Genomic DNA, 18,049 nt, shown 5'->3' on the forward strand with positions numbered 1-18,049 from the left:
AGTGTTGGAGAAGACAGCCCAGAGGCTTGGTGGCCATGGCCTTCCCAAGGATGCCTCTGACTGATTACCCTTTGAAGCTTCTCTCCATGTGTGTCAGATGCTTGGAAGTAACTGGAAGCCAGAAGATTTAACTCATGGTTTCTCCCCAGGTGATGGTGAGGAGGCAGAAGATGAAGAGCAGAGAGGGCCAGAGCTCAAGCAGGCTTCTCGCCGAGACATGTACACCATCTGCCAGAGTGCCGGGCTAGGTAAAAGCTAATCGTATAAGTTCCCTGATAGTCACTGGGAGGTAGGATGAGGACTTGAGGACTTAAAGGACAGCTGAGTGAATCACCAGTCCACTTCTAACACTTGCTCCCATGACCCAAACCCTTGCCACAGGAATGGTTCAGCTTTCCCTGTAATTCCTGAAGGAATGGGAAACACATGATCAGAGTTCATCCTAACTTTGGGAAGTTCTTTTGCTAAACTATAACTTCCACAGAAAATTTCTGTTTCTTCTGCTTCTGTTTAAAGCCAGCATTTTCATTATTCATTGTGAGGCATCCTGTTCCTGCTCATTGGTGATCCTTCTTAAATTTACTGCCCAGAATTTGCAGTTTTAGACTGAAAACCAAGAAGTTATTCAGTCCTGCTGTTGGGTTACCTTTATCTCTCCTGATTTGCTTTAGATGGCCTGGCCAAAAAGTTTGGGCTTACTCCTGAGCAATTTGGGGAAAACCTCCGGGACAGCTACCAGCGGCATGAGACAGAGCAGTTTCCAGCAGAGCCCTTGGAGCTGGCGAAGGATTATGTTTGCAGGTGGGCTTGCAGTAGCTGGCTGGTGAGAGGAGGAACCTACGGGCAAAGGTGTCCTCATCCTGCAGCGCCTCCATTTTCCCTGCAGCCAGTTCCCTACCCCGGAAGCCGTGCTGGAAGGTGCCCGCTACATGGTAGCCCTGCAGATTGCCAGAGAGCCCCTCGTCCGGCAGGTGCTGAGACAGACTTTCCAGGAGAGGGCCAAGCTCAATATAAGCCCCACTAAGAAAGGAAGAAAGGTAAGCCAGCTGAAGGGCTTTGATCCAGCTTACGGTCCAGCTCTGTTTGAACTGAGTTTCTTGCCTTCACGCTTAGCTGAGCTGTCTGCCTGAGTGCAGAGGCAGGCCTTTCCCAGGGTCCAGTCCAGTCTTTCTGTCGACTGATGGTTCCCTCTTGTTATACAGGATGTGGATGAGGCCCACTATGCTTACTCCTTCAAGTACTTAAAGAACAAGCCTGTTAAGGAACTGAGAGATGACCAGTTCCTCAAGATCTGCCTGGCTGAAGATGAAGGGCTGCTCACCATTGATATCAGCATCGATATGAAGGGAGTGGAAGGGTAAGCAGAGCTCTAGCCTGGGGTTATTTTGGGAAAGCCTGGTCAGGAGTCAGTTGGAGGGAGGGGTCCCTCAGGAATGTGAACCACGCCTTCAGAACTGAGCAAACCATTGTCTCTGACTCACTCAGTGTTCCTGGGCATTCAGGCACCACCTCTTCTCTGTCCCTGATAGCAGTGTTATATCCCCTCAGCTATGGCAGTGACCAGACATATTTTGAAGAAATCAAACAATTTTACTACCGAGATGAGTTCAGCCATCAGGTGCAGGAGTGGAACCGGCAGCGCACCCTGGCCATCGAGCGAGCTCTCCAGCAATTCCTGTATGTGCAGATGGCCAAAGAGCTCAAGAACAAGCTGCTGGCCGAAGCCAAAGAATACGTCATAAAGGTGAGGACGGGGACTCGACCTTTCAGTTCAGCTCAGTCACTGAGTCGTGTCCAACTCTTTGCGACCCCATGGACTGCAGCACGCCAGGCCAGCAGCACAATGTTCAGTCCTGTAATTTCCCCAGGCTAGAGGTGAAAACGAAGGCACCCCCAAATAGCTGTCCGTAGCTAATGGAAACCCCCTGGGCGTAACCTGAGAGGGAGTGCACACAAGGTCATGGGTCACTCTAAGACCTCCCTTTGAAGAGCCTCTTCCTTCCCTCCCTGACCCCGTACACATTCTTCCTATATGTGACTGGCCTCTGTACTCTCCTGTTGTTAAGAACAAGGTGTGCCTTCAGGGTGTAAGCCTGCCAAGGGCTAGAAACGTGCACATATAAATAAGATCTTTGCAAATATGTGTCTGCCCCTGTTTCTGTAACACACTTGGCGAGCCTGACAGCCATAGTGACTGGTGTGTCTCCTCCCCAGGCCTGTAGTAGAAAGCTCTACAACTGGTTGAGGGTGGCGCCCTACCGGCCAGATCAACAAGTAGAAGAAGACGACGACTTTATGGATGAGAACCAAGGGAAGGGCATCCGGGTCCTAGGCATTGCTTTCTCCTCTGCCAGGTAACTTCCTGTTGCTGCGTGCCTGGCATCACCCCTTACCTGTCTCCCTAACCTTGTTCTTCTCTTACTCGTATTCTTATAGTCCTGATTATCACACGGTTCTTTTTCTGTCGGGCTGGCAGAGATCACCCTGTGTTCTGCGCCTTGGTCAATGGTGAAGGAGAAGTGACAGACTTCCTCCGTCTGCCTCATTTTACCAAGCGGCGAACTGCATGGAGAGAGGAAGAGCGAGAGAAGAAGGCAAGTGGCTGGGACTGGTTATCAAGTGGACATCTTCAACATGTCTTATCATTCACTGGACATATGCAGTCATGGTCTAAGCAATATCCTATGCAAGGTCTCTGACCTGTTCACTAACCTCTTACGTCCTGGGATAAGTCTCACTTTCATAGGCAGTAGATGGCACCCAAGATCTGGAACAGAATTTGCTTCTTGACTTGAAGCCAGTTCCTAAGCCTTGTGCTTCTGGGAGCTGCCATTGCTGCCTCTGTTCTTAACCGCATCTAGGTCAGCTTGTTCCAGGAGCTGAAAGCCACTGAGGCATTAAGCCAACCTTTTCCCTGCTTTCAGCATTTGTGTTTCTTCCATGGAAGGAAAAATTTAAATCCATCTCGTGTGTATCCTTCTGATTTTTTCTTAAACATAACAGTATCTTTCCATTTTATTGACAAGAGTTCCATTCTAAAACATAATTTTCAGCAAACAACTCTTTTAAAAAAGAAAAAAAAACTTAAAGTGGAGATCAGAAGTCTTGACTGCCAGGCAGTGGTTCGTGTTCAAAGAAAGACCTGAGTACGTTAACCACAGCTCACGTGTAAGCCAGATATACAGTAATCGTAGGAAAGGTTAACAGATGTTTAATTTCCGACTAGAGCTCCTAGTCACATTGTTGTGTGTTCCAGTTAGACAACGCATGACACATCATCGTTCTCTGGTCTTGTAAGGTCTCAAGCTACTTATACAGAGAGAAAAGCGTTAGAGATCTCCCCTGTCCTCAGAGCCGTTTAGCTCCAATTTTCTTTCACTCAGGCTCAAGACATTGAAACTCTGAAGAAATTCCTTTTGAACAAAAAGCCTCACGTGGTGACAGTTGCAGGAGAGAACAGGTAGGGTGGGGCACCAGGTGATTGGGCCAGGCCTGGCTAAAGCCACTCATCCTTTATTGTTGAATCTGTTCTGTGCCTGTGAAGATCCTTGATAACACATGATACCCCTACTTCGAGAGGGTATCCGTGGAATATTGTACCCCTTTGTCTTCAAAGCTCTCTCCTCCCTGCTCCCAGCCCTGAGATGGTTCATCCCTGAGAAACTATCCAGAAATATCCCTGAACACCACCCCTCCTTCCTCCAGGGATGCCCAGATGTTGATTGAGGATGTGAAGCGCATCGTGCATGAGCTGGACCAGGGTCAGCAGCTGTCCTCTATTGGGGTGGAGCTGATTGACAACGAGTTGGCCATCCTCTATATGAACAGCAAGAAATCAGAGGTAAGGCAGGAGCCCACGCTTAGGCTTCACACAGGCGAGAGCTATCCCCAGGGAGATAAGGAGGCAAAGATTGTCAGGGGCGCAGGATTGCACCTTTTCTCTTACCTGTGCAGAAAATCTCCCATCATGCCAGTCATAGTTCAGCTTGGGAGCCCCAGAGATTAAATTGGTCCCAGGAAAAATGGTCCTAGAGAAGAGAACATGACATCAAGCCAGGCGATTTGGATTTCCTCTGACTGTTAGAGCCAAGGGGACTTTGTGGCCCTGCTGACCCTCATCTGACCTTAGGCAGAGTTCCGGGATTACCCTCCTGTGCTGAGACAGGCCGTCTCCCTGGCCCGACGTATCCAGGACCCTCTGATTGAGTTTGCCCAGGTGTGCAGCTCGGATGAAGACATCCTGTGCCTCAAGTTTCACCCGTTGCAGGTGAGTAGGGTTTGACAAGTAGGCCCAGGTGGGCAGAGTGGCACAGTAACCTTATCCCTGCCTACTGTGTGTTGGCAGGAGCATGTGGTGAAAGAAGAGCTGCTCAGCGCCCTGTACTGTGAATTCATCAACCGAGTCAATGAGGTTGGAGTTGATGTCAACCGTGCCATTGCCCACCCCTACAGCCAGGCCTTGATTCAGTATGTTTGTGGCCTAGGACCTCGAAAAGGGACCCATCTCCTGAAGGTAGGATTGGGTTGAATCAGGAAAAAAAGGAAAGTTCTTATTTCATTGCACGTTTACTTTCCCAGCATGGTTTGACAAAAAGGGCAAGGTCAGAGAGGTAAAGGCGCTCACCTAGAGTCATCCAGCTAGTGAGAGTCAGGGCCAGACTTCAGCCTAGGTGGCCACAGTCCTGGTCATCACTACCGCATTCTGGTGGCTCGTGGAAAAGATAGCCTAAGCCATGATTTAGAGGAAGGCGAGAGTATGCTAGACACGATCTCAGGATAGTGGGTTTTTTCCCCCAGAGGAAACAAAGGATTTCAATACAGAGAGGGACATGTAGCAACCTTCAAGAGTATTTGTGGTAATTTTTTTCTTAATGTGGGATGGGTACTTGAGTGCATATTTTACATCAACTTTGAAGCTGTGCATTGTCTTTGCTCAGCACAGTGTAGTTCTTTAAAATGATTTTTTTAGTAGCAATATGTTGAGCTCAGTGTTCAGTTAGCTATTGGGGTGCTGGGACAGCTTCCCATTGTGGAAGGTTTCCCGAGACCTGGAAACAGGCCAGGAGGTGGGACCTATCTTCTGCTCCTGCTCACTCCAGGCTTCTCTTCCAGATTCTGAAACAGAACAACACCAGGCTCGAGAGCCGGACTCAGCTGGTCACCATGTGCCACATGGGTCCCAAAGTCTTCATGAATTGCGCTGGCTTCCTCAAGATTGACACTGCCTCCCTGGGGGACAGGTGATGCCCTCTGCCTGGGTGGGCCAAGAGGAGTTCTCTTGGGCTTTGCTTTGGGGGTTCGGGGATTAGGGCTGTCAAAGGGCCACAGGCTATTTAAATTAGGAAACGTTTTAAAGCCAAGAGTCTTTATTTAGTCAAGAGCCTCTGACCTATGGAAAAGATCAGTTCAATTATGTGAAGCTTTTCTGTGAGGGAAACATCAAAAGAACCAACTTAGTTTATCAATTGAGGACAGAAAACATAAGACTTGGTTCGGTAAACACAAACTTGTTCTGTTGTTGTGATTTTTTGTGGCTCAATAAGGGTGGGAATAGTTGGGGCATTGGAAGAGGAGTGTGGGGGTCTGAGGAGATAAGAAAGGGGGAGAGAGATTTGGTATGTTCTGAGATAATGTTATTGAGAGAAAGTTCTCTATTCACCTGGACTTTGGACTTCACTATTGACCTCTTCCTCTCCAGAAGTTATCAACTCAGTCTTTGGAGGATCTTTTCCACGGGCACATAGCTCCTCATTCAGTAATGGAAATCAGTGGGGAAATAGGCTTCAAGTTCTAAAACTTCATTTTCCACCCAGCTTTGCTGTAACACTCCACGAATAACATAGGTCCATGTGAGTGCACGGGCAAGACCAGCCTGGGAAGGCTTTATGGGGGAAAGTAGCTGTCAGCAAATTCTCAAAGGTCGTCTTCCCCCTTCTTGTTTTATTTATAATACTTTTATATATAATTTCATCATATAAAATTCAATAACATACAGAAATATTATGCAGAAAGTGGAAGTCCCCCATAATCCCACCCCCCAGAGATAACTGCCATAACAAGTTGATGTATACTACAACTTTTCTAAATTTTATTTTTGCTATGCATTTACTAACTACCCATTTACTACAAAAATGGGATCATACGGTTCATAGTGTTTTGCAGTGCATTTTTCACGTTATCAATATATCGTGGCCATCTTTCATGTCAGCACACACAGATCTGCCTCATTCTTTGTAATGGATGTATAGTATTCCATTGTATGGAGGTGCCCTAATTTATTTAACCAGTTCCCCATTGGTGGACATCTGGGTTGTTACTAGAAGCTTTTTGTTATATATCCTGCTCCTCTTCTGCCTCTCCTTTAGCACTGACTCATATATTGAAGTCCTTGATGGTTCCCGAGTTCACCCTGAGACTTATGAGTGGGCCAGGAAGATGGCGGTGGATGCTCTGGAATATGATGAATCAGCTGAGGATGCCAACCCTGCGGGAGCCCTTGAAGAAATCTTGGAAAACCCAGAGCGACTCAAGGACCTAGACCTTGATGCCTTTGCAGAAGAACTGGAGAGGCAGGTGGGTGACAGAGTGGAAGGCCTGGCCTAGATGAGAAGAGACTCAGGAAGCGCATCCTCAGAGAAGCCCCAATACCATTAGTGTAAGAGACTTGATCCTCTCCCTCCCCATGCAGTACTGGGTTTACTCAAGGAAGTTTTCAGTCTGCTTATTACGGAGCCAAGGGCGTCTCAGAGACTGCAGTAGTCATGGTGGGGGCATGTTTTGGGGGGAGCTGGGAGTGGGGGGTGGTAGTTTCCTTCTGGGACATCTTTCCTCCTTTCCAACTGTGTGGTTTTGCATTTGTTTCACACATTGTGATTCCATGAGGGGTTTTTTTGGCTGCGCTTTGGGTCTTCATTGCTGTGCTCAGGCTTTCTTGAGTTGGGACGAGTTGTGGCAAGTGGGGGCCACTCTAGTGCTGGTGCACAGGCTTCTCACTGTGGTGGCTTCTTTTGTTGCGGAGCACAGGCTCTAGGGCCTCCAGGCTCAGTAGTTGTGGTACAAGGGCTTAGTTGCCCTGCAGCATGTGGAATGTTCCCAGACCAGGAATCGAACCTGTGTCCCCCATGTTGGCAGGCACATTCTTAACCCCTGGACCACCAGGGAGGTCCCCATGAAGCATTTTTATTGTATATCAGTGTTCCATGGCTAAGGAATAGTTTGAAAAGCTGATTTAGTACATGTTGGGGGAAAGAAACCCTGACAGGAGCCAACTGGCTACTCCTTTCGTTGAAACCCCTGGTGGCTCAGGTTGGGGAGCAGTTGCAAGACTCTTAATGGGGGCTTCTTCCCCAGGGCTATGGTGACAAACACATCACGCTGTACGACATCCGAGCGGAGCTGAGCTGTCGGTATAAGGACCTCCGGACAGCCTACCGCTCTCCCAACACAGAGGAAATCTTCAATATGTTAACCAAAGAGACACCGGAGACCTTCTACATTGGTAAATCCTGGGTCTATTTTCTTTAGTTGGAGGAGGATACAAAGGGATTGGTGGGATAGTGTTTACTGTGTATGTTCAAGTCAGACTATAATTCCAACAGAATAAGGCCAGTTTGTACTGTGAGTGGGAAAGACCAGGGAAGCTTTTAAGAAGATTATAGAGTCCTAAGCTGGAAGTCAAATTCGAGTTGCAAGGTCAAATCGTGCTTTTTAACCTGCTTTTGTGAGGTGGTCATGGGGTCAGTCTTGTGGCTTCATTCATTTTCCTGTCATCAAATGAAGGGAAGATCTCCCTTTTCGAGGGTGTGAAGGAAATCAGGGGAGATGCTCTAGGATAGATGTTCTGTCACTAAACAGTTGGTGGGGAGGAGTCACCTCTCCAGTTCTCTCAGCCTGCCCCCGTTCTCTTCCCTTCCTTCTCCTCCTTTCCCCTTCCTGCAGGAAAGCTCATTATTTGCAACGTCACCGGCATCGCCCATAGGCGTCCACAGGGCGAAAGTTATGACCAGGCAATCCGCAACGATGAGACGGGGCTGTGGCAGTGCCCTTTCTGTCAGCAAGACAATTTCCCGGAACTAAGTGAGGTATGTGCTACAGTGTTGTTATGGTCCCTGGATGTTTGTGATTGCGTGATCTCAGCGCTCTAGAAAGGCGTCGAGAATGGGAGTGGTTTAGGTGACACTTTACCATGGCAATACACAAAAAGGGGAAGAGATCTGGAACGGACACAGGCCTAACTTAAGTCCCTCCATGTGCTGCTAGTCAGAAATGATCTATGTGCTCTTATTCTGCTTTCACTCAGCCCTTAATCCTTATTTCCCATTCTCTGAGGGTCTTGCTCAACCAGTTACAGACATGAGGAAATGTATGCGTTTTTTACATACAGGGTGGGCACGGTGTCCCTGTGCTAGTTAGAAGGTATCTGTAGACTCCCTTCAGTGTTTTCATCCTCCACACACATCTTAGTTTTTCCCACAGTCTTCTCGATGACATCTGCTTTTTTCATGGTTAGAACTCATAAAAGCCATCCTGAAGCTTTTTCTGTATCTTCACATGTTACTTAGGCAGATAGTAAAACAGACCGTTTCTCAACTTTACCCAGTAAAAGAAACTGGTGAGATTTGTCAAGGATGTAAAAGAGCCATGATGTGCTGGTTCACTGAAGTGCATTGTCTGAGGTGACAAACAGATATTTCTTAAGCTCACAAGGTCAGGACAGAATGAGAGGGAGGGGTTTCAGTTGAAGCTGGAGGGACGTTTACAGTAAATTAACATAAAAGATTGATCTGCTGGCCAGTGGTGCTAAACATGAGTTATGCATCAGGGAACCTAGGGGATATTCAAATTCTGTGTTGCTGGGTGGCTGAGTCCTCATGTTCTCACATGGTGATGCCAGTGTCAGTGGTAAGATGAATTACAGCATTCCTGCCAGCTTTTTCCTGACTGTGTGGTCTCCAGAATCTTAATGATCAAGCTCTTCTCCTGATGCCATCTTTAGGTCTGGAACCACTTTGACAGCGGTTCATGCCCAGGCCAGGCCATCGGTGTCAAAACACGGCTAGACAATGGTGTCACTGGCTTCATCCCCACCAAATTCCTCAGTGACAAAGTGGTAAAGCGGCCAGAGGAACGAGTGAAGGTAGGTGAATGACAGGACTAAGGCATCTGGCGCAGTTTTCAGCGGCCCAAATCAGGCTGGCTTTGGGCTGTGCCCACCAGGCGTTAGGCTCTGTTCCCAGGGGCTCCTGGTGGGGAACATTTCAGGAGGATTTATAACCAGTTGAGTGAAGTCAGGGTGAGAAGCATCTACCCAAATGAGGAACAGTTTTTGTTCACTGCCTTTGTGAGATTTCATCAAGTTTCCAGCCCTTCCTCCGTGGGAAGCCATGGTTTAGTCTGGCGGGCAGGAAGCAAGGCTTGGCATTCCATGCTGTGAACCAGAAAGGCTGAGCTCCCTTTCTGTTCTAGTTTCTCTTGTCAGAGCTGCCATTTATTATGCACACACTGGATTCCAGCCTTTGACATTTATATATGTTGTCTCAAATCTGCTAGTCCAGTGGAAAAGGGTTTCAGAGAAGTTTGAGTGCCTTTTCCAGGATCATCCTGTTAGTGACATCTGCTAGTGGTACCAGATCTGCCAAATCTCTGATTCTAAGTGTTGTGAACCCCTGAGAACCATGGACTTAGGAAGGCTGGGGAAAGACATTCCTAACGCAGGCATCCCTCGTTTTATTGCCCTTCACAGATACCGTAATTTTTTTTTTTTTAAACAAATTTAAAGTTGGTAGTAACCCTGCATTGAGCAAATATGTTAGTACCATTTTTTTCCAACAGCATTTGATCACTTCACGTCTCTGTGTTACATTTATTTGTGCCAGTTCTCACAATATTTCACACTTTTTAATTATATTTGTCAGGCTGATGTGTGATCAGTAATCTATGATGTTAGTGTTGCAAAAAGATTTGGGCTCGCTAAAGACTCAGGTGATGGTTTGCCTTTTTTTAATCAATAAAAGAAATTTTAATTAAGATATTTTTAAAAAACATAACAGTGTTTAAAAAAAAGTGTTGCACATTTAATAGACTATAGTGTGTCCATAACTCTTATATGTTCTAGGAAACTAAAAAATACTAGTGACTCACTTTATTATGATGTTTGCTTTATTGTGGTGGTCTGGAACTGAACTTGGAATGTCTCCGAGGTATACCTGTAAATGGAGCTAGGGCAGTTTCCAGGAGAGCTGTGCAAATTGAGTGGGTTTTGTCACTCTTTAAACAGAAGGGCTCAAATCAGGGGGAAGGTACAGAAAAACTGTTACTTTGCTCTTCCTCCAAAAAGGGCACCCAGACTTGGCTCACACCCTAGGAACAGTGGGCAACTTTATGGGGAAAGAGAATAGTGCCAGTGACAGATCCCAGGAGACTCCAGTTGGTGTTTCTGTCTAGAGCAGGAGGCATCAGTACTTGGCACAAGTAGTCTGCAGACCAAACTCAGCCCGGAACTCCTGCTCTCCTGACGCTCAGTAGCCGGCTGGCTGTGGACAGTGTGTCCACCTTTCTGCCTGGACTCTGCTGTCCTCACGTGTGGAGCAGGGCACCAGGCTAGGCCGTCTCCGCCCCTCCCGGCTCACATGCCCTGTGGGTCTAGGTGGGGATGACTGTCCACTGCCGCCTCACGTGTGGAGCAGGGCACCGGGCTAGGCCGTCTCCGCCCCTCCCGGCTCACATGCCCTGTGGGTCTAGGTGGGGATGACTGTCCACTGCCACCTCACGTGTGGAGCAGGCGTCGGGCTCGGGCGTCAGGCTACACTGTCTCCGCCCCTCCCGGCTCACACGCCCTGTGGGTCCAGGTGGGGATGACTGTCCACTGCCGCATCATGAAGATTGACATCGAGAAGTTCAGTGCGGACCTGACCTGCCGCACCTCGGACCTCATGGACAGGAGCAACGAGTGGAAGCTGCCCAAGGACACCTACTATGACTTTGACGCCGAAGCAGCAGACCACAAGCAGGAGGAGGACATGAAGCGGAAGCAGCAGCGGACCAGTGAGTGCTCCCAACCATGCCTGTGCACCCCGAGTCCTGGCAGCCCTCCCTGCCCAGGACGCATGTGCTGACTGCTCGGCCTCCCCGTGGGACTGAGTGCTCAGCTCTGAGGGGCTGAGGCCCGGAGGCAGCAGGAAAGGGAGACATAGGCCGAGCTGGGCGCTGGGGTCTTCTTGGGTCACATTTTCTTTGCTAATGCACTGGGACTCCTAAAGTTTCATTCTCCCAGCACCCTAGGAGCCCAGGTTAACACATCCGTCACATCCGAGAGTCCAAGCCCAGAGAGGGTGAAAGTCTCCGAATTTAGTAGTGGATCAGAAATTTAGCCATGGCTTGTCTCATTGGGCTGGCTCCCCATCCCGTCAGCTGACCAATGATTCTTTCCTGCCCTCTTCAGCGTATATCAAGCGAGTGATTGCACACCCATCCTTCCATAATATAAATTTTAAGCAAGCAGAAAAAATGATGGAAACCATGGACCAGGGTGACGTGATCATCCGACCGAGCAGCAAGGGCGAGAATCACCTGACAGTGACCTGGAAGGTCAGCGACGGCATCTACCAGCACGTGGATGTGCGGGAAGAAGGCAAGGAAAATGCCTTCAGCCTGGGAGCCACCCTGTGGATCAACAGTGAGGTGAGAGGCAGCCCCTGCACACTCTAGCATCCCCATCCTGCTTCCAGAAGCGAGCCCCTTCCATGGTAGTCACCTGTGTGCATTGTATGTGTCCTAGCCACTCAGGACAGCAAAACCCAGGGCCCTTATGAGATGAGTAATTTGGCAGCAGTTTTGTGTATGTCGTGTTTCTTTTTCTGTCTTCTGAATTCTAAAATAGACTAGAGAACCACTGGAGGCAGAGGAGAAAATGCACATGCGAGTGCTGTGTCCTCAAGCAGACACAGGCCAGATTTCTCAGTTCAGTGGAGAGAGATTTTATGAAGGCCCTTACTGTTCGCAAGCACTAGGGGAGAACTAAAGTTACGATTTAAAGGCTTTTGTGGACTTCCCTGGTGGCTCAGCAGGTAAAAAATCCGCCTACAATGCTGGAGACCTGGGTTGGGAAGATCCCCTGGAGAAGGGAACAACTACCCACTCCAGTATTCTCCCTGGAGAACTCCATGGACTGTATAGTCCATGTGGTCACAGAGAGTCAAACACGACTGAGAGACTTTCGCTTCACTTCACTGGTGGTCCAGCGGTTAAGAATCTGCCTTACAACGCAGGGGTGTGATTTCAGTCCCTGGTTGAAGAATTAAGATCCTGCATGCCTCAGAGCAACTAAACCTGCCCACAGCAGCTACTGAGCAGGCACACTCGTGCCTCAATCACAAAGACCCAATGCAGCCAAATAAATTTTTTAAATGTAAGGGATTTTGTGTCTTGTAAACTAATAACATTAGACCCAACTCACACAGATGGGTAAGTTGAAGGGACTTTGCAGCAGAATGAGGCTACAGCAGGAGGGCTGGGGGAATTCCTCCCCTCCGTGGGTTCTCTTCCAAGTGGACTTGAAAGGCTGGATCTCAGTTCAGAACGTGACACTCAGGGCCTTCACCTTCTTCCCACAGGAGTTTGAAGACTTGGATGAGATTGTTGCCCGCTATGTTCAGCCTATGGCATCCTTTGCCCGGGACCTTCTAAACCACAAGTATTATCAGGACTGCAGCGGTGGGGACCGTAAGGTGAGCCCAGGGCCCTTCGAGGGATGACCCCTCCCAGTCACTTAAGGATGTCTGGTTTCCCTTCAGTGTAGGGGATGCTGCGCTGGTGAAGGAGGTGTACATGGTGTGTGAGGCCAGACATTGTGTACCAAGCATGTTGCTATCCCAACCTCTCCCCCTCATTCTACCCCCAGAAATTAGAGGAGCTGCTCATCAAAACTAAGAAGGAGAAGCCCACCTTCATTCCCTATTTCATCTGTGCCTGCAAGGAACTGCCCGGCAAGTTCCTACTGGGATACCAGCCCCGGGGTAAACCCAGGTGAGCACTGGTGCTGAGAAGGTGCTGCCGCTGGGGTCCACAGATAGGCTCGCAGGCCCCGAACAGTACTCTCTCTGGTTCCGCTTGACTACCTTTCCCCTCTTACCTGTTTCGAGTGGAGGTGGAGGTTGGAGGTGGGGACAGAGGGTGATGATTTAGAGGCAAAAGGCAAAGACTGGTAAGAAAGGCACTTTAATCAATTGGGTGAAAAAGGAGGTCCCTTCACCTCTTCTGCCTCCCAGGGAGTGATGGAAACCACTAGACACTCTCTCCACCTGATTGGCAGAGATGGGGGCTAGCACGCTGCTCTGTCCTCCACTTCACCCTCACCAGGGCCTTTAGCCTTAGCAGTGGCTCCCTGCTACTGTGGTGAGCGTGTGCTGAAGGTGGGGTAGGTCTGGAGAGCATCTCTTCTTTCAGTCACCAGCCTGCTCTACTCCCTTCTGTGTGTGACAGCCAGGCTGGCCTCCCTCGGTATTCCGGTATCTGCGTCCCTCCAGCACTCACACTGACAGACCAAGTCCTGTCTCCCTCAACCTCCTCTGTTGTATCTGTTACCCAGACTGATGGCCAGACTTGCCTTCTGCACTCCTGCGTCCTGCAGCCATCTTGGCCTCAGTCTGTGCCTCTCTGCTCTTGGTCCTGGACCATGCGCGTGCACATGGTGCCCAGAGTGGGCTCCATTAGGAGGTGCTCAGAGGACAAGCAGCTCTGGACCCTGCAGCATCGTGGGCACTTCTGGAATATCGTGCTTGTTTCTGATTCACCAGCGTGCTTCTGGAAGATGGCAGCCAGGGCCACATGGGGGTTGGAAACTGTTCCATGAAGAGCCGTTGAACAGAGGACTTTAACCAGGGCCAGAGGCCATGTGATAGCTTCCCATGGAAAGGGGGCACAGATTCCTTATGGTGCAAGAAGCAGGTTTCATCTTCATCTGAGTGAGAACATTGACATACTTAGCATTGGCTATTGACAGCTGTGCTTTATTGAACACAGTCCATTTTCAATATTGTGATGAGTGCCTTACACACTCTGTCTTGTTTATTGCTCATAGGTTAAACACTGTAGATTTAAGTGTTATCCTCTCTTCACAAATGAGGCTGAGATTCACTTCAGTAACTTGGTACAAAAGTAACTTGTTACAAGACCATATAGGTGGTGAGTTGGCAGAGCCGAAACTGGAACTGGATCTGAACCCAGAGCCTCTTACCTACTCTCTGCTCTGGCAAGGTGTTAAATGAGGACAGACCAGCCACCTTCAAGAGGCACTTCGGATTTGCCTCATGGAGCACTGTGCTTTGCTGCCCGGGGAGGCCCGCCCACCCCAACACTGATGTCTGTACCCTCCTCGCCGGCTGTGCAGTGCCATCACATGGCAGCCCCGGGTGGTGACCCGGCCCCCAGCGAGCCTTCTGGCGGCCTGTAGAGAGCACACCTGGGGCTGCTGACTCCAGGCCTTGTCTGGGCTTCTCTGTGCCTCCTCACCTCGCCAGAGTGCAGCCTCCTTTTCCAGGGCCAGGGACTGGCTCTTTTATTTCTCCTCCCCCTAGCACCCAGTGTGGCTACTTCACATGGTGGAGATCTGCTCTGGCCACCCGCTCGCAGCTGGCCACAAGTGGGGTCTGATGCATATTTCCTTCCAAAATCCCAGGATAGAATACGTAACTGTGACTCCAGAAGGATTCCGGTACCGGGGCCAAGTCTTTCCCACTGTGAACGGCCTTTTCAGATGGTTTAAGGACCACTATCAGGATCCTGTGCCAGGTGAGCTGTGCTCTCTGTGACTTCCAGAGTGTAGTTGAGGGACAGCTGAGCGCTGAGTGGAGACAGACACTAACTATGGCAGAAGGTGAGGCCTAGGCTGCCGCTGTAGTCCAACTCCCTCCTCCTAACATCAGGAAGGCCCTCCATCCTGTTTGCCTATACAGCTTTCCCCCCCCCCTTTGTTTTTTAAACTTCTGTATTTATTTGGCTACACTGTGCAGCTATGGTATCTTAGTTCCCTGATCAGAGATTGAACCCAGGCTCTCAGCAGTGAAAAGGCAGAGTTCCAACCACTGGACTGCCGAGGAATTCCCCCAGCTGCCCTTCTTTCCACCCACCTCAGTACCTCTCCCAGCTCCCTAAGTTGTAAAACTGGAAGGAGGTTTCTGGAGAGACTTCTCACTCGGGCCATTTCCTGTAGGCATCACCCCCAGTAGCAGCAGCAGGACCCGAACACCTGCTTCTATCAATGCCACCCCAGCCAACATCAACCTTGCAGGTAAGGAGCTCACGCCAGGCCTGGGGTGAGGGGGTTGGAGCTGGAAGGGCTGTCCCCTAACGTGCCCATCTCCACTTCTCGTGCTTACAGATCTGACGCGGGCTGTGAACGCCCTGCCCCAGAACATGACCTCGCAGATGTTCAACGCCATTGCTGCTGTGACCGGCCAGGGCCAGAACCCTAATGCCACCCCAGCGCAGTGGGCCTCCAGCCAGTATGGCTACGGCGGCAGTGGAGGGGGCAGCAGCGCTTACCACGTACGTGGCCTGGGGAGGAAAAGCCCTGCAGAGGGTGGGGAAGGGTGAAAGGGGACGGTCATCCTTCACCAGCCTGTGTCTGTAGACTGGGCTCAGCAGGGCCCACCACGAGGGCCTCCGCAGCAGGTGGGCCTGCCGCAGCATTAGGAGCTGTCTCCAACAGATGTTCCTTGTTCTCGGGCCGACTCAAGGGAAGGGGAGTAAGAGAAGTTCTGACCATTCCATGGAGTCTTTTGGGATCTTTGGAACCCGAACCCTCAAGCCTCTAGACTCGAGTGGTCAAGTGGTGGGCCCTGCTGTTGGCCTGCCTCCGCTGCTCAGAATCACACCCTGCTCAGGAGAGGGTCAGCTGGAAGGCTTTGTGTAGAGCCCAGATTTTCAGCTTGCCCAAAATTTACCAGAAGAGCAAATAAGCACAAAGCCCAGCCTAAACTCAACTGTCACCCTTCTCCAGGTATTCCCAACACCAGCCCAGCAGCCAGTGGCCACACCACTAATGACCCCCAGCTACTCCTACACAACGCCCAGCCAACCCATCACCACGCCACAGTACCACCAGCTGCAGGCCAGCACCACCCCACAGTCTGCCCAGGCCCAGCCCCAGCCCTCCTCCAGCTCCCGGCAACGGCAGCAGCAGCCAAAGTGAGTACACGGACAGTAGACAGGCCGTTAGTCGAGGTGGGTGCTCGGGATCTCCTGACAGCCGTAAGCCAGGTGGTGTCCCCCGGAGGACTGGGCTCTGGGAGGAGCCAGAAAAACGCTGCTGTCCATAGGTGCGAGATCCATCTCTGCGAGAATGGAGGCTCCCAGGGACTGCGGGGTGGCCTTTCTTCTGGCGAGCCGCAGGCCAAGTCAAGTCCTTGTATCACACACCCTGGTTCTCCCTCCAGGTCCAACAGCCATGCAGCCATCGACTGGGGCAAGATGGCAGAACAGTGGCTGCAGGAGAAGGAGGCGGAGCGGCGGAAACAGAAGCAGCGGCTGACCCCTCGGCCCTCCCCCAGCCCTATGATCGAAAGCACCCCCATGTCTATTGCTGGCGATGCCACCCCACTCCTGGACGAGATGGACCGGTAGGGCACCTGCTCCTAGGACTCTGGTTACCTCTGAGGCTGGGAGAGACCTGGATGCCCACTGCCTCACTCCCTGCCCCTCCTTTTCTGTCCATAAAGTGGCGTGAATTGACGTTCTCTTTGGTGGTCAGCCTGGATGGGCGACAGGCTGGATGGCCTTGTGAACTTGAGCTCAGTGTGCGCTAGGCAACAATCCTCCCCTCCAGGCCCTCACTGACCGCCTGTCCTGGGACCAGGCTGGGAGCAGCGTGTGGCAGGGAGGAAGAAGAAGGTGAGAGTAGAGTTTTGTACTCTGCTCCCTACAAGCCATTTTGAGCTTCTGCCCTCCCCTGACTCTGGGCTGCGGAGGGGCCAAGTTCAGCACGCGAGTCTCCCCCGTGCTCATGGGGAGAGGGATGCTATTTATTCAGTTTGGGACAGGAGGGCGAGTACTTCCACCCTGGTGCCAACAGCAGGGTGGCCGTCAAAGCAGGATGACGAGGGATGTAGGGGAGCATTGCTGACCTGCCCGGCCCCCACCTGGCTGCCCTCACCCCTTGCTGCCGCCGCTTCCTGCCTGTCATTTGAATAAACAGTGTTTCTACAGAGCACCTGACAAAGCCTTTCTCTCCCAAGTCTCCTGCTCTTGATGGGGAGCTTTCAAAGCCATGTTAGGAGCTCTGCAGGCTCCCCTGACCCCAGGCCTTCAGAGAGGCGGTGACTCACAGAGGAGCAGGTGGCTTCTGCATCAGACCGCCTAGGGTCACAGCGCTGTGACCTTGAGCAAGCTTTCTTGTCTGTAACAGAGAGGAGCATACCTGCCCCAGCACGGCAGCTGTGAGGACTGAGATAAAAGGTGTGATGGGTCAGTCCGGACCTCATCTGAATGTTTGCACAGCTCTTGCTGCTCACACAAGGGCACCCCATCCATTACCTTCTGGTCTTCTCTGCCACGCCGGGGAAAGGCCAAAAGTCAATATGGGTTTCTCCACTTGAGCCCTGCGCCTCTCCCCACTTATAGCTGACTGGGCCTTGAGATCTGACCTCTACATGAGCCACCCCAGGACAGGCCCTACACTCACCTGGTCCTGCCCACACAGCCCTGGCGAGGGTCCCTTCGTTTAGCCCACTGCCTCTTTAGTTCTGAATTGATCTTCCTGTGTTCCTTCACTTCTTGTCTCACAGCCCTGGGAAAGCAAGGCTTTCCCCTCCCTTTTCTCTGAGGACTGCTGCCCATACTTGGTGGGCTTCCCACCTGACATCTTCATTCAAGATCCCTTTGGCTTGTTTCTTGGTAGAAGTTGGGGAGAGGGGCTTGCCTTCTGACAGGAATTCAGTTCCTTTCCCTTCAGTATAAAAGGTTTCTAGAAGGGGGACTTGCCTGATGCCTGCCGATGCGGGGGACACGGGCTCAATCCCTGGCCCAGGAAGATCCCACTGAGCCCATGCTCCGC

General features: G+C 50.8%; 1 protein-coding gene across 1 annotated transcript in view; it reads left to right on the forward strand.

Annotated features, from left to right (window-relative positions):
• Nucleotides 1-17,204, forward strand: part of SUPT6H (SPT6 homolog, histone chaperone) — a 30,563-nt gene extending 13,359 nt beyond the window's left edge. The window contains exons 13-37 of the mRNA XM_005693260.3: nt 150-248; nt 672-801; nt 887-1,037; nt 1,203-1,357; nt 1,549-1,744; nt 2,215-2,354; nt 2,477-2,594; nt 3,384-3,460; nt 3,706-3,841; nt 4,130-4,267; nt 4,346-4,513; nt 5,113-5,240; nt 6,366-6,573; nt 7,351-7,498; nt 7,939-8,081; nt 8,996-9,136; nt 10,848-11,043; nt 11,441-11,679; nt 12,612-12,725; nt 12,899-13,023; nt 14,675-14,787; nt 15,209-15,286; nt 15,377-15,543; nt 15,998-16,185; nt 16,434-17,204. Coding sequence (XP_005693317.1) covers nt 150-248; nt 672-801; nt 887-1,037; nt 1,203-1,357; nt 1,549-1,744; nt 2,215-2,354; nt 2,477-2,594; nt 3,384-3,460; nt 3,706-3,841; nt 4,130-4,267; nt 4,346-4,513; nt 5,113-5,240; nt 6,366-6,573; nt 7,351-7,498; nt 7,939-8,081; nt 8,996-9,136; nt 10,848-11,043; nt 11,441-11,679; nt 12,612-12,725; nt 12,899-13,023; nt 14,675-14,787; nt 15,209-15,286; nt 15,377-15,543; nt 15,998-16,185; nt 16,434-16,620 — 3,683 coding nt within the window. The 3' untranslated portion in view covers nt 16,621-17,204. The remainder of the gene's footprint in view (nt 1-149; nt 249-671; nt 802-886; nt 1,038-1,202; nt 1,358-1,548; nt 1,745-2,214; nt 2,355-2,476; nt 2,595-3,383; nt 3,461-3,705; nt 3,842-4,129; nt 4,268-4,345; nt 4,514-5,112; nt 5,241-6,365; nt 6,574-7,350; nt 7,499-7,938; nt 8,082-8,995; nt 9,137-10,847; nt 11,044-11,440; nt 11,680-12,611; nt 12,726-12,898; nt 13,024-14,674; nt 14,788-15,208; nt 15,287-15,376; nt 15,544-15,997; nt 16,186-16,433) is intronic.

Source organism: Capra hircus, chromosome 19, assembly GCF_001704415.2.
Source record: "Capra hircus breed San Clemente chromosome 19, ASM170441v1, whole genome shotgun sequence".
NCBI classification, from domain to species: Eukaryota; Metazoa; Chordata; class Mammalia; order Artiodactyla; family Bovidae; genus Capra; species Capra hircus.